This window comes from Scatophagus argus, chromosome 2, assembly GCF_020382885.2.
Source record: "Scatophagus argus isolate fScaArg1 chromosome 2, fScaArg1.pri, whole genome shotgun sequence".
In the NCBI taxonomy this organism is placed as follows: Eukaryota; Metazoa; Chordata; class Actinopteri; family Scatophagidae; genus Scatophagus; species Scatophagus argus.
In genome coordinates, this window is record NC_058494.1 from 9,017,404 (window position 1) to 9,032,892 (window position 15,489).

A 15,489-nucleotide genomic window follows, 5' to 3' on the forward strand; every position below is an offset into this window, starting at 1 on the left:
CATGATGAAATGATGAAATGATGATGTAATTATTATTATTATTATTATTATTATTTATTTATTTATTTTCTTAAAAAAAAGCAAGGTTATTGAAGGAAAACCATAGCAGACAAAAAATATTTAAAATTTTTTTTCATGTGTCTTAAAATATGTAAGTTCTTTTTGTTAAGACGAGCTCATTTTAGAAGCAAAATTACGTAAAGCCCTAGGATAGAAAAAAGATTATTTTATTATTTTTCAACTAAATCTATATCTACGTTATCCACACAAAAATGAGCTGACAAAATGTAAATATCAGGAAATCCGAATGTTAACAAAGATCATCCTACTCTGTGATCGATTGCATTAAGTGGCCACTCTGGTATCAACTGTACGGCCTGGATTAAACGAGGAAGCGGACGTTGAGAACAGACGGAGCTAACTAAGCTAGCTGGGACCAGCAGCCGTGAACAAACAAAACAACTGCTTTATCCACCGGGTTGACAACCCGACAGGTTTATGTCCCGCATTGTTCTGATAGGAGAGTGTTCATGCAGGAGGGCAGGTCGCTGTCATGTTGACCGGGCCGGTTGAATTTGGAGGCTCTTCCTTCCTCCGGGCTGATGATGATGTCGGCGGGACTCGCTAGTTACGCCTGAGCTGTTCACAGCGCTGCTGCTGCTGCTGCTGCTGCTTCACAAGTTGCCTGCTGTTGGACACTCAGCTCGGGGTAACTCATTTCTTTCATACCATGGCAGATAATATTAGCTGAGGTGAAATTGGGATAGTACATCATATAACACGTATGCGTGTGGTAACAACCTAAGTTAACTTTCCTGTTTGACAACATCTTGACAGGCCACAGCAGCGCGCTGATTTACAGAGATGCTGCTGCGGTGCTCTCGGTAAACACGACGAGCACTTTGTTTCCCCAAGGTTGTTAGAGGAGGATGGTCGGAGCTGGAGCGCGTTGAATGCAAGCCGTCTTGTTAATTCAGTTCTGATTTTGAAAATACCCTCAGAATTGTAAAGCTAATTTTCACATTACTTTTGGAGGAGGTTCAAATCCATAAATACATAATAACTTACAGCACTACGGATATCTATTTAATAGATACCACCGTTTGTGGAGGTCAGAGTAACTTATCATCATGCGGAAAAGCCTGGATAGTCTCTGGTTGGAAGTTTTACGTGTGTTACACCTCTGTTGAGTGTTGTCAGAAGTGGCCTCTGGGTGCCTCTCACAGCCAACCAGCGCAGTTCTAGTGTGTGCTGGTGGTTTCCACTTCATTTCATAAGAAAAGACACTTGCTGTGTCATGTGCTGAAGGCTCTTTGTGATTAAATTGTGTGTAAACGGCAGCTTAAACAAGACAGACTGATAAACACACACTGAGCTTATAGTGGCTGAATGCAAAAGGAAAATGATTGTCAACACTTGGTAAGACAATATCATACCTGCCGCCTCACATGCTGCTTGCACTCCATTTAAGCAGATTTTCCTGTTCTTGTGGCTACATACATAACAGGCAGCAGGCCAGCGTGATCCCATAGACTGAAGCCTGTGTCACAAGTGATGTTATGTTAAGCTGACACATCCTGGCGTGCGCTTCATCACCACTGTAGCAGGATTCTGTTAAGTTGCTCTCTGATGACCCCGTCCAAGCTTTTAGTCTCACAGGCCCAATAGTAGGCTGGACTACTGTATACAGCAGACGTGATCGTGAGGTCTGTAACCAGGTGACATTTTCAACTTGTGCTTTTCACGTCTGGCATTCTGGTCTCGTAGGAATTGTACAGATTATGTCTCTTTTGAGGTGCAATTTTAGAATCTTTTTGCCTTTTCACCCCTTGAATCCTGCCTGCTTTGTTTTCTCACTCTGCACAGGAAGGACGATGCACAGCGTGTCCCAGGACCCCTCGCAGGGTGCAGGGGAAGGGGGAGAGCTGGTACACACATTATCTAAAGAGACCCCAGGCTCCCCAGATGCCTCTGAGTTGGGGAGCCCACGGTGCACACAACACTTTGACCTCTTCAACATGGTTGTGTCCTATAAGAGATTGGCTCTGTTTCTAGAACCAGTTGCAGATACAGTGGAGCTCACCCGCTTCCTGCTCGGGTGTGTATGCGTGTTTGTGTGTGGTCCTTTTGAGCATCATATCACATAACTGCTTTTGGCCTTGAGTAGTAATGGCGGGAAAACATACTTATATTGGATAACATCATCTGCTTATTTTATCCCCCAGATGGAAGATGCCCACGTGCTCTCTGCTTGCCTGTGTATTCCTGAATGTCTTCTTCTGCACTGTTAATGAGGGTAAGACAAGACATTAAGCGGTAATATTGACCCAGCTTTTGTTTGATGTTTTAAAGGAAACGTGAATAATTTATGAACTTGCTGTTGTGTCTGCCTCTCTGGTGTCAGTGGGTTGGTTCACAGTGGGTGTGGTGGCACTGTGTGTGCCTGCTGCCCTGGGTTACTGGCAGGACAGGTGTCGAAGCAGAGCCTCAGAAGCTGAGCTCCAGAAGAGGCGTTACCATGCTGTGTACCGAAGAGACCTGCAGACTGTTCATCTCACCAAGCAGGAGGCCATGCTGGAAGTCAAAGACCTGTAAGACAGACACTGCAGGGGATTTGGTTATGTGCTGCAGGGCAACTAATGATTATTTTTTATTATTGATTAATTTTCTGGTGAATTTCTTGATCAGTTGTTTATGAGTTTTGTAAGTCTATGGAAAAAGTATGAAAACAACATCCTGAAGCCAGAGCTGATGTCGTTAAGTATATTGTTTTGTTCAGTCAATGTCTGGCAATGGGAGCTTGTGTCTGTGTGTGTCTGCTTTTGTCTGTGGGTGTTTCTACATTCAAGCCTGTTCTGAATCTCAGTCTGTTTGGGAAAAACAAAACAAAACACTACATAGACAAAAGTATTGGGACACCTTATCATAATTGGCATCACATTATAAACGCATAGACAGCTTTGCAGCTATAACAGCTTCCACTCTTCTGGGAAGGCTTTACGCAAGATTTGAGTGTTTCTCTGGGGATTTTTGCCAATTCATGCAGTAGAGCCATAGTGAGTTCAGGCACTGATGTTGGACCAAAAGGTCTAGTTCACAGTCCAGTTCATCCCAAAGGTGTTGGATGGGGTTGGGGTCAGGGCTCTGTGTGGCCCAGTCAAGTTCTTCTGCACCAAGCTCATCCAACCATATCATTATGGACTTTGCTTTGTGCACTGGGACACAGTCATGCTGGAATAGAAAAGGGACCTCCCCAAACTTCCCCTGAAAAACAGCCCCATACCACACCTGAATTTCATGCTTAAGTTCTGCTTTGCAGTCACAAACCTTTTTGCTTGTTTTCTTTATATACCATTATTTTAAAAATATTTATTTATAAAGACCAGTTTTATGACTTAATAATAATAATAATAAATGAATAATGAATAGACTAACTGCTCAAAACAACATAAGAAATGGCAGTTAGTTGACCTTTACAGGTTTACTAACTGTGCCCTGTGTCTACACATTGTGTGTATACATGACATTTGTTCACATATGGGTCGAAGTGTGTCTTTGTTCTTATATTGTTTGTGGGTGTGTTTCTGTTTCTTGTCTTCACCAGGTTGAAGCATCTGGATGATATGCTTTCGTCTGCCTGCCTGTCAGCAGAAGCTATTTACAAGGTCCTGTACTGGGATAATCACACCAAGTCGTCAAGGTCTGCACACACACACACACACACACACACACACACACCTCTTGTGTTAAACGCAAGATGATTTCAAGTATTATCTTTGGCTCCACTGTCATGAAGGCAAATGGATCGCTAATGCAAGCAGCCAGAAACTGTATGTTTCTGACAAGCAAACAACCAGATGTTTGTGTATTTTGTTTCTGGATTTGTTGTTAACAATGTGGCTCTCTCTAGCAGCCTGGCTACTGTTCAAAGCAAGAAACAACCATAAGAACCCCATAAGTAGGAGAGTTTTTAGGGGAAACATATTGATGGAGAACACTCTATTAAGCCAAAGCCTGTCCGTTGACTCTTGCTGTATCCAGAATTCTTGTCTGATGTTTGTAATATCGTCATCCAGGTTCTATGGAGGGATGTTAATATTGATGTGTCTGCTCTACATCGCTCCTGTGGGCTGGGTGCTCGCTGGGCTCAACAGCACCATCTTCCTCTGGAACAGAGACTTCTGCAGAGGTTAGTTTATCCTATCTGGAAAAGGCAAAAGGAAACCTTTCTGTCGACAAAGTGAAGCTGAACCAAAGTGTTGTTTTGTCCTGTGGCTCCAGTGTTGTTGGACCTCCGGAAGCTGTTTCAATTAGGCCAGACCCAAGCCACAGAGGGGGCGTGTGAAGAACAGGAGCAGGGCAACTTGTTGGACAGGACCCCCACACCAACTAGTGTGGAGGTGAGAGGCAGGAGCTTGATGGAGACAAGTGCATGTGGGCTTGGATGCAGAAGGATTTAGTGGTGGTGATTTACATTAAACCCACCCATGGCTTTAAGCTTCTTACCCAGTTTATCCCATGCTCTCAATGTATTTATCCAGTTCTCGTAATGTACATCATACACAGATTTGCCCCATACATCCTCAGAGTCACTTTTTTCTGTTGTGATTTTATTCTCCAGTGAAAGCATAGACAGGAGCTCAAATTAATGTGACTTCATCTGGATCTCAGTAAGGGAACGGTGAATTGCAAAATAAAAAACTGATCAAGGTGATCAAAGTTCAAGAATGAAAGTTAATCATCCTACAGTAAATAACTTCCTCCTGTTTCCTGAACAGCTCAGATAGATGAATCATAGCACGACTGCTCTCCAAGGTTCGGATCCTGGGATAGGATTCAGGAGTTGTCTGGAGTGTGGTACTCAGCCTTATATTTATTTATTTCTATATTTGTTTGTGTGTGTAATGACAGGACCTGTCTCCTGGCAGTGTGGAGGAAGCTGAGGAGGCAGAGCCTGATGACGAATTCAAGGATGCCATTGAGGTAAATACTGCTCTGATCTCTGTCCTGTTACATTTATCTGATGTGATGGTGGAATTAAACATGTCTATGATATGATAAAAACACCACGTCAGGATAAAAAGAAGCATTAAAGCATCACTATGCTGGTGCGTATCCACTAGTCACTTTAGCAGTTACCAGTTGTCGGATGTATGTAGCCATATTTAGCTTTAAGGACTGTGCCTGTGGAAAGTAGCTACACAGAGTACATACTAGAGATTCCACAAGGTTAATTAAAGCAAACCGGATCCACCTGAGCTCAGCTTGGAGTGCCATAAGAGAGTCTGATCACTAATGTAAATAAGAAATTTCAGTCACTGTGTGGACACTGATGGGCAAAACGGACAATGTAATCCATTTTTAATCTGTAACACATTAAAGTGTAGAACAAGTTGAACATACCATCATTGTGTGAAAAGTTGTTGTCTCATGATGTATATCCTGTTACTTTCTGTTTTTTTTTTTTCTTCTGCTGCCCCAAACTCAGGAGCACTCAGTGTCCCTGCAGGTGAGTGTCCCCCTGCCCCCCCCCCATGTTTACCAGAGGCTAGCGCACAGCCTCAAAGTTAACTCGCACTGCAGAAACTACCTGACACATGAGCAGTGCATTCATGCGTTGGAAGATGGTGCCTTTGTGGTGTAGTTCTTGCTCTGCTCTTTGGTCTGGGGTGTGCAGTCACACTGAATGCCAGTGTTTGTGGATAACCTTGTTCTCATGTATCGCTCTGCTTCCTTATTAGGAAACCCCTTTGGTTTTAGTGGTAAGTGGATTTCTCTGTGCCTCCCATCTATCTGCCCATGTGCTTGTTCCCTTGGCACGAGTTATGTGATAGTGATAATAATAATCCCATTTATAATATATAATCTCATTTCTGGTCTGCATGCCTGGTATTCTTCATAAGATATATTGCATTAGTGAAATCAGCATTTCCTTCGTCAAACCATTTCAGTAAGAGGGACTCATTAATGTTTTGCGTTGGTTCGTGTGTTTTTAAAGCCCATTCTCCAGGCTCAGTGAGCATTTTGCATCGAGACATATTTAGGATGCATGATAAAGGAGCAAAATGAGTAAACTTCTTAGACAGCCATTCATGTTGCATGCACATAAATTAAAGTTCATGCATCACTACACTGTTTAATTACAATCTGTGATATTTCTAAGAGTTTCTGCATAATGGACATATATATTTTAGAGTTTTGTGATCGGCAGGCTTAGCTTTTCAGTCTCACTGTTAGCTTTTTCAAGTTGGCCATCAGCTGCTGAACACACAGTAAGCGGAAACGAGTTTTCCCGTTCCCTTAAAGCTCTGTTTGTTGAGGGTGGTTTACTTTGGTGGTTTTCTTTTCCTCTTCGTTCTCTTGCTCCCTGGTCCTCTTGTACCATCTTGTAATGTCGTAGTTGTGGCTTTCTGTGGATTACGTTGTACCAATCTGATTGCCAAAACACTGATTTCCTTTTCCCCCCCTTTATTCTGGGAACATATAGGTAGATATGGAGCTGTAGATGCGTAGGTATGGAGATATGAACAGTGTGCATTATTTTTACGGTGTCACCAATGTAGGAACATAAAGATGCAAATGATTTTCTTGGCTCTTCGGGGGCTTTGGTGGCTTATGCAGATAAATTAAGGGCAGCTGTCTTAGCATTCGTACTGTATGTGTGTTTTCCACCTTGTAATCCTGGTAGTTCCAATTGTAATGCTTGATTTATTCTCCAAACCTCTATTAGACTAACTGGCTGAAATCACCACAATGAATTTTATCCAGTTAAATCCTGCCGCTGAGCTTGGCTCTGTTTCTTGGTCAGGTTTTCATAATCCAAAAAGACAAACTCCTGGTAGTGTTGCTCACACAGCATGTAACTGCCTTTCTCTTTGTCCGTCCCCCTCAGGACGATGATGACGGGCCTCTCGGAGCCCCGGAGTATGACACCATCTCTGAAAATGGACTCCTGAGCCGCAACGAACCGATACGCAGCAAAGTGTCCAAACTGACAGAGAAACTGCGTAAACGCTACCCCACAACCAGCACAGGTCAGTCTGCTCTGACTCATCCACTGGTTTATTTCCTCTTATTACACCTCACTGATGAAAAAAAGAATCTCTCTGGGGCCAGTCTAATATCTTGGCTCTGAACGATTCATTTTATTTTTGATTTGTAATGCTAAAATTATCTCTTCGTCTTTTTCTTCCAAGGCAACTGTTCGAGCTGCAGTGCCGTCTTCTCAGTGCTGAAGAAAAGGGTGAGACCGAAAATTTGTGACAAGAACTGGGGATATATTTAGATGTCACGTCATCATCATGTTTAATTCTGTCTTTTACTGGCACAAGCTTCAACACGATGTCCCTTTGTGTTACAGAGGAACTGCAGTAACTGTGGCAACAGCTTCTGTTCCCGATGCTGCTCCTTCAAGGTGCTGAGGTCATGCATGGGGGCAACAGGTGAGAAGGGAAAAATAGTACTATGACTGCATCATTATAATATTTTATTTTTAGACAGATTGCTAACGTTGCATAATGCTTGCAGTATGTCACATCACAGCATCCTGTCTGTGTTTCTCTTACTCATCTTTTTTTATGATGTTCTTCTCTCTGTTTCTTGTTCAGCTCCAGAGGCCCAGAGAGAGACCGTGTTTGTTTGTGCTGCCTGCAATTCTGTACTTATCAAGCTATAATGAGATGGCAGACCAGTCTTGTCTCCCATTGGCCAGCTGGAGGTCATTCACTGTTCGCGCCCGAGCCATACTCCAAGTTACTGAAACCATAACAAATGCCTTGGTTTTCAAGTGAAGCACTTCTATGTGTCAAGATTCCTCCCATGTTGAACTCGGAGAACCTTCTATGTCTTTACCAGTTGCACCCTTCCTTAGCTACTCGTGTTGCTTGTGGGACTTTTATTGTGATATGTTTAATATCAAGTTTCAACTCTCAATGAAGAACTGGACCCTATGAATCAATGAGACTTTCTACAGAGCACAATGGCTTCAGAAACAAAGGACTTTTTCCCTTTGCTGAGCAAAGGGAACTGCAAAGCATTCTGGGTGGAGGCCAGGATTGGGCTGGTGGTGTCAGGTGTGTGTCGCCTCACAGTTGATTTCACTTGAATGTTGATATCTTCAGCCCTGTGTAGCAGTTTAACTGTACTGTAATGGTGAGAGGACTTTTGCATACGAACAAGACTAAGGGCAGCGCTGTAAAAATTTGGCATTTTTTCAGATTTCTGATGAATGTGATGGTGTGAGGAAGAGCTGGCAGTGGGAATTTGGTTAGATGAACAAAATAATGAAGCTCTACATTTGGCTTTGATTGCCACAGTGTACACCGGTCGGAGTCAAACTTGTCAAAGTATTTTCCAGTCTTGTTTGCCATCTGACAGTCACCTTTGACCTGAAGATGGTCAGCAGTGTCACATGATTAGTTCTAGCTTTGTCCAAGTCTTTGGGGACTCTGTTTTTACTTTTCTGTCTCCTGCCGCTGCAGCCTACATGCTCCTCTTGTTAGTATGCTCATTACTTACCAGATATCAAGATGGTAAACATACAGGCATTTGCCCAGAAGACCTTATTCAAGAGCATTTTGAGCTAATCTTGATTTTAAGTGCAGTTCTGCTGCTAACATCGCAGAAAACTCATTCACTTTAGTTTTGCTTTTTAAAATGGTGTGCCTACCAGCAAGAGGAGCTTACAAGACATAAGGGGAGCTGACGTGACCTGCCATAAAACAACGATAACCCTGTGGCAGTAAACTGAAAATGTGTGACCTGCAGTTATTGTATTCTGCAAGGTGGCGAACAAGGCTTTGTAAACATTTTGCCAAGTTTCTTTAGTGGACTAGCATGGTCTTGTAATGATCAAATTGGTGCTTCATTTTGATCATCATTTTTCCAGCATAGATAAGTCAGGTAGGTTTTTTGGGGGTATAGCCTACTGGTAAAAATAAATACATAAATAAATAAATAAATAAAGCTGCTAGCCTGTGATTTTCCTCTGACCGATTCCTGGTCGACCCAGCTGATTAGACCGAACAGCCAGCTGAAATTGCCATCAGAGCCTCACACTCTTGCAAGCAGGACTTAAAAGAATTCATGTGAAGGCCTTCTAACCCAAAATGTGGATCTCGGTGGTAAAGTTGTTTTAATCATGATTCAGACACAGATGATTGTAATTGTTTCCTTTGCTTTTATTGTAATCATGTAACTGTCACTATAAATTGTTCTACTGTAATAACCTAATATATTTAATTTAAAACCCCACAAAGTGCAAGTTATTATTTGACCTAATAACTCATTCTGTATATATCGTCCTTGTTTTATGGATGAGCTCTGCCGTTATTGAAATAAACTCTGTGATGATTTTATTAACTTATAGTCACTCATTGTAGGTATGGTCTTCATGATTTGAATGTTGTTTGTGTGTTTAATTTAAAACTGCCTGAATTTGTAAATCCGGAAAATACATTGTGTTTTTAAATCGTATCTTTTGGAAAATGTCAAAGAAACAAATTCAAACATTCAAACTACATAAATTCAGATAGATGGTTTTCATAAAAAAAAAAAGAATACTAATGTATATAGTAATGTCATTTATAAGACACAAAGCCTTAAAGCTGCTACATGGATGATGAATGCTAATCCAAAGTATGTTCAGTGCCTGTCTGAGTTTATACGTTACCCTTAGTGACCTGACCCCAGCAGACAGATGCGTGATGATGATGCCTGATCTGATGAACAGAACAGAACAGGATGCTGGCAAGAGACTCAAGTTCGCTGAGCTTCGGACAGGCCTGCATCTTCTGGTCAGGAACTGAAGGCATCCAGTGTATGTTGTAGCTTGTCAGGCCTAACAACAAATGATTTTCCCAGCACCACCTGTCCCAAGACAGCAGTCTGATGTGACTTGAGAAGAAACTCCTTCACACCTTCAATTTGGCTCATGCGCCGTGTTGTGTGGGTTATTAAAGTGTTTTTTGTCTTTGTTCAAAAGAATTATAATGTAGTGGTCAAAATATGATCATGCTCTTGAGAGGGAATGTTAAATTGCTTTCTGTAAATATCAACTTTTTTTCCCTGCCAGCATTGACTGATACTTAGATTTCCAAGGCTGTTTTTTGTGCTTCATGGTGTCCCTCTGTTCCTGCAACACAATGTACTCGTGCTTCCCGTCTTCTTCATTTACAGCTTGTGTGTAGACAATTTTTTTTTAAGCCTGGCCCCTATACCATGTGTCATTTTCAAAGAAACAAAATTATTTGTATATTTCACCGTAGGAAAAAGCACAGGTGTAAATGATGATGTACATGAGAACTGATTTTGGCTGAATTCCATTAGGGTCCTGGTGTCGGCTTACGGGGACAATTGGAAAAAAAAAATACACAAAACTTCTATATCAAGTCAGAATTGTCGCTGTCCTTATTAAGGCAGCGTTGAGAGCCATGAGACAGTAGAAAAGCTGAATTCACATGGCCATAACGCTGCACTTGCGTTAACCCCGCCCCCACGGCGCCCTCCACCCCCTCCTCTGTCCACTCCACCCCGCCCTTCCCCCTCCACTCCTCCAATCCGTCCCCCGTGTCCCACTAAAGCGATCTGAGCGCATGCAGGGACTCGTACCTAACGGCTACGGATGGCAACATGGCGACAGAGGTAAGACTGGCACATTAAATGTCAATTTTCTTGCCTTGGCTTCGGTTATTAGCGCGGACAATTTAATTAGGCGTTCATTTAAATGAAACAGGCGCGGGGGCAGTTAATAGCTTGTCAGTGAGGGCATCGAGGCTGCACGGTGCGGTTAAACTGTGCAACACTTGAATCACTACAGGCGGCCGTGTCCTACATTATCATGCCAGTTCTGTGCGCGGGGTTGGTTCATTTTAAAAGGAAAACGATGAATCTTGAAAGCCAGGCGTGGAGATGGGAGCAGAAATGGGGCAGAAACAGTGGTTCACGCTGCGGTCCTCCCTGCGATATTAACATGGTTTGGTGAAAGCAGATCTGGTTTTTGTCTGTTGAGGAGCCCGTTAATCCGGTGACAGTGGACACACGCGCGCGCGAGCACGCGGACGACTAGCGTTCAGCACCATGGACAGAAACCGCGCCGGCCTGACCGTCCTCACTGCTTTGCCAGCCTCTCTGGTCCCTATCGGTGCTCTCATAAATGCTAATAAGGAAAGGAAAATCGATGTTTACCAACACGCACCTTGATGCAGTCAACATTTACAGAATAACCTCTAGGGATTACAGGAGTTTGGACGCCCTTTTATCAGTCTGCCTCATCTTGTTTCACCTGATCAATCTGTTGTGAGCTGTAGTAAAACAGTGTGCTGTCTCCTGTGAGCTTTACTCTCCTGTGTGTGTGTGTGTGTGTGTGTGTGTATGGGGGGGGGATAGTATGTCCAGTACTGGGCTCTGCTCCAACAGACAACAAGGCAGAAATGAGTGCAGAAACTGAGCCATGGAGTGATTGATCACATCTTGTCTGCTTCTCCTCTATCATCCTGTGCTTCCGATTCAGCCGCTGTTTGTACACATTATGAGTGAACAGGTGTATAAAGAGGTGAAACTCCCTCTGGGGACTTGTTATAAATACATAAGTGTATCAAACCTCATTATATTTGTCTGTCTTTGCATGTGTGTGTGTGTGTGTGTTTTAAACTCCTCAGTTCCACAATCTGCAGGAGTTGAGGCACAGCGCATCTCTGGCAAACAAAGTCTTCATCCAGAGAGACTACAGTGAAGGAACCACCTGCAGGTTTCAGACCAAGTTTCCCTCTGAGCTGGAGAGCAGGGTGAGGATCCCATAACATCCAACCACACATGCGTTTAAATGTATATTTGTAGCCATCATTGCGCTTGGCATGACAGGTGATTATGAGAACAATTGAGAGTAAAATGGTAGAAACTACTGAAACGCTTTTGATTTATTTTAATTGACATTGGTTATACGACCAATGTCATGCGTTAGTAGCACAGATTTATTTGCTAATGAAAACAGTATGAAAGATTGTTTCTAACAAAATGGTTCAAATGTTATTGTTTCTTCCATGTTGGAACAGATAAATTTGCTAAATTAAAAGCAATGTGTCATTTTTTTATGCTTATCATTTCATCAACACCCATTATTAATACAAACATTAATAAAGTGCAAATAAACAAGTTCACCATCAGAGAGTCACAATGAAAACATCTATAGTGTACTTTGCAATCATGACAAAATGACAGACAAATTGGCATATTTCCATTGTTACCTCAGCAACAGAACTGGTAATGATCATGTCTTGGTGGTCTAGTGGAAAAGACACACACACACACACACACACACACACACAAACACACACACCACATGATGTTCCTGGTTGGATTTCAGCCAGGGACCTTTGTTGTGTGTCTTATCCTTCACTTTCTCTCCCTGCATTTTCTGTTTGTCACTATCAATTAAAGGCAAAATGATCTTTACCAGACCTAACCCTGCCACTCATGACTCTGCACGTGTCTCCAGATTGAGCGGACACTATTTGAGGACACTGTGAAGACGCTGAACAACTACTACGCAGAGGCAGAAAAGATCGGAGGCCAGTCCTATCTGGAGGGGTGTCTGGCCTGTGCTACAGCATATCTTATCTTCCTCTGCATGGAGACACGTTATGAGAAGGTCACACTGGCGAGCTCAGTGCATTTTAATGATCTGGACTGATGATAAACGTGTCTGGGATTCCATATGGGTTCTCATTTTGCTTTTGTCTGTGTGTTAGGTGTTGAAGAAGATAGCTACGTACATTCAGGAGCAGAATGAGAAGATCTATGCTCCCAGAGGGCTGCTCATCACAGATCCCATAGAAAGAGGAATGCGTGTCGTATCCTTCCTCGAGTGTTTTGCACACAAAAGCATTAGCATTTATTTCTCCTGTTTTAATGAGCCACATTCCACAGCAACGTCTTGGTCCCTGACTGCTCTCTCACCAGATAGAGATTTCCATCTATGAAGACCGGGGCTCCAGCGGCTCCAGCTCAGGGAGCAGCTCCGTGTCCGGCAGCACTGCTCGATGACTGTGTACTCCCTAACAACTGTGTCCCCTTGATCACTCACAACCCTGGAGGACAACTTAGGACAACGATGCAGCTCCTGATCCAACCAACACTTGGTCCATAAACGCTCACACAAAGGATTCACTGGCTTTTAACAAAGAGAGGCATGTTGCTCCTGACGCGCTAACACGCGCTTAAGTTGTTCAAGCGTAAAACACACACTTCTGTAGTTTGTTGCCACGCAATATGCATGCGCTGACACAGTCATGTCACTGTAGGATGCAATGTCTCTGTAAAAAGAAAATTTAGTTCACAATACTTTGTGTGATCTTACTGTTGCCTTCCCTCCTGTTCTATTTGAAGTTGCCACAGTTGTGTATACTCTGGTGGGTGAGAAAAGGATGTCAGTAAAAAAAAAAAAAAAAAAAAAAAGGGAGGAAGGAAGCGTAGAGGCAGGAGTGAAGACCACAAGTCTCACCAATACTCATACGTCAGCCACCACAAGTTGGTGTCCAGGTCAGCCAGAGACACATCCTGACTGACAGGACCAACCAGGAAACTGGACTAAACGTATTGCCATCGGCCCTGTGCACTAGTGTCCGAGGTACACCAGTGACTGTGATGTGCTTTTAGGTTTTACTTTTAGCATTTGCAAGTGCAAGTAGGAAGATAAAGAGATAAACTGTACAAAGAACCGCCTACTCCTTCACCTCTGATATAAATAATGTAGCAGAGCTTCCATTTTTCTCACTTGAAGCATCTATTTTGTTGGACACACAAATACAGACGTGCACAAATCCTCCTACTAACCTCTTCAGGTTTCAGTGAGTGAGACCAACTCTTCCTAAATTTTGATTATGCAAAGATATAATGTGCATTAAGTGGAGTAGTAAGTAGAGAAAGAATTGGTTTAAAAAAAAGTCTTCCTGAATCTTACCTGTAGTGTTTTAAAATACACCAACCCTTCCTTGATATCTGAACAAACTTCCAAAGAACAACAACTGCCAAAAACCGGCTCACAAATGTGAATGTGTCTCTTCTTCTGGTGATATTTTGTGCAAGAACAAACTTTTCGTACTGCTTGTTGTTTGATACACATGGCAATGAGTCATAGTGTCAAATAAATACTGTTTCATCACAACTGCACAGAGTTCATCTCTCTTATTACACTGATATTTAACTGTAAATCTACAAAATAGACCTGTACAGTGGTGGACAATTTGACCTTGGTATAATTTAATCAGGGTCATTTCCAGATGTAGCAGACAGCTATTTGCAACCAAACAGCAGACAGAGTTAGAGACTAGCTGGTGAACATTTGATGGGTAAAGAACCTGATTCTTCCCTCAGGAGGCCAAAAGCACAAACCAGATGAATCATAATGTTCCTCCATAACTGCTTGTTTTGCTGTTTGCTGACACCTTAGCCTTAACAACGTTGCAGGGTGATATATCAATCGCTGCCTCCAAATGATCAAATAAATAAAAAGAAAAAAATAAAAAATAAAAAAATAAGTTGATTTAATGTTATTGATTACACCAGTTTTTGACGCATCAGTAGTGCTTTCTCACAACTGATTAATGTTTAGAGTGTGTAATCTTGACTTGATATATTTTGATCAATTATTGACTGAAGAATAGGGTACAAGGATATTGATTTTATGCCCAGAAAACATTTTGACATGTCACAGCAGGAAGGGCACAGGTGTAAGTGAGAAATCGATTACGTCTATCTTCCAGCAGCTTCAGTTTCACAGTCCTGGTGTTGGACATGCTGGTTCACTGTCACGTACCGGCACATAACAAACTCCTGTGCTGTTTGAGCTATGGCAAGCCAAAATACCAGTTCACATTACAGAATGAAGATTTAAATGTACTGCATGCACTAAAAAACATCAGGCATTGAATATCAGATTTTAATAAAAACTTGCTGATTTGGTGTTGTGGCAGGCTTTGCTCAGGAAATACCATCATGTTTCTGTGCATGCTTGACTGGACATACGACACTGTGACAGCTGGGTTTTAATATCCCAGTACCTCAGTCTTCACTTAAAACATGGAAAGAAGTACTGCATGCAGCCAGGCCACCAAAGCAAACAGGAAATACCCTGACTGCAGGACATTCCCATACTGGGATACGCTTTATGATACAATCCACTCACAGTTACTGCATGTCAAAGGGAGTCTTTTAGCAAATGCTAGCATGCTGCGCTGAGCAAAAAAGCTGTCTTACTGTATCATCATTAGCCTCAAGAGTACCATCCACTGAAATCTGCCAGTCCAGAGATCACCATGACAGACTGCAGTAAAACTGTCTTAAAACAGCAAGCTTCAAACATGGAGATGGAGGTGGAGCGGACGCCATTGCAAAACTGAACCCGCGCTGCATGAATGGAGGAACAGAACAAGGGAGGGTAAGAAAGAAACAGTGGAGGACAACAAAGACAGACGTCAGATTAAGACAACACAA

The 15,489-nt window shown here is 42.5% G+C and overlaps 2 protein-coding genes across 5 annotated transcripts; both read left to right on the plus strand.

Moving 5' to 3' along the window:
* The first annotated feature begins 361 nt into the window (after positions 1–361).
* zfyve27 (zinc finger, FYVE domain containing 27) lies at positions 362–9,356 on the plus strand. 4 transcript variants are annotated; one of them, XM_046406657.1, is made up of 14 exons: positions 362–709; positions 1,867–2,098; positions 2,226–2,296; positions 2,405–2,591; positions 3,605–3,700; positions 4,077–4,189; positions 4,282–4,400; positions 4,912–4,983; positions 5,489–5,509; positions 5,742–5,762; positions 6,893–7,034; positions 7,197–7,243; positions 7,361–7,442; positions 7,608–9,356. In XM_046406657.1, the coding sequence occupies exons 2-14, from the start codon at positions 1,875–1,877 to the stop codon at positions 7,673–7,675; spliced, it is 1,263 nt and encodes a 420-aa protein (XP_046262613.1). In that variant the 5' UTR covers positions 362–709; positions 1,867–1,874; the 3' UTR covers positions 7,676–9,356. The 4 variants fall into 4 exon arrangements, with proteins under 4 accessions (XP_046262613.1, XP_046262627.1, XP_046262621.1 ...); XM_046406671.1 differs by lacking the exon at positions 5,742–5,762; XM_046406665.1 differs by lacking the exon at positions 5,489–5,509.
* A 1,175-nt stretch (positions 9,357–10,531) lies between these two features.
* On the plus strand, positions 10,532–14,309 carry golga7ba (golgin A7 family, member Ba). The gene is made up of 5 exons (XM_046406721.1): positions 10,532–10,641; positions 11,658–11,783; positions 12,494–12,646; positions 12,747–12,848; positions 12,958–14,309. Exons 1-5 carry the CDS (start codon positions 10,630–10,632, stop codon positions 13,039–13,041), a joined length of 477 nt encoding a protein of 158 aa, XP_046262677.1. The 5' UTR covers positions 10,532–10,629; the 3' UTR covers positions 13,042–14,309.
* Positions 14,310–15,489: the final 1,180 nt, after the last annotated feature.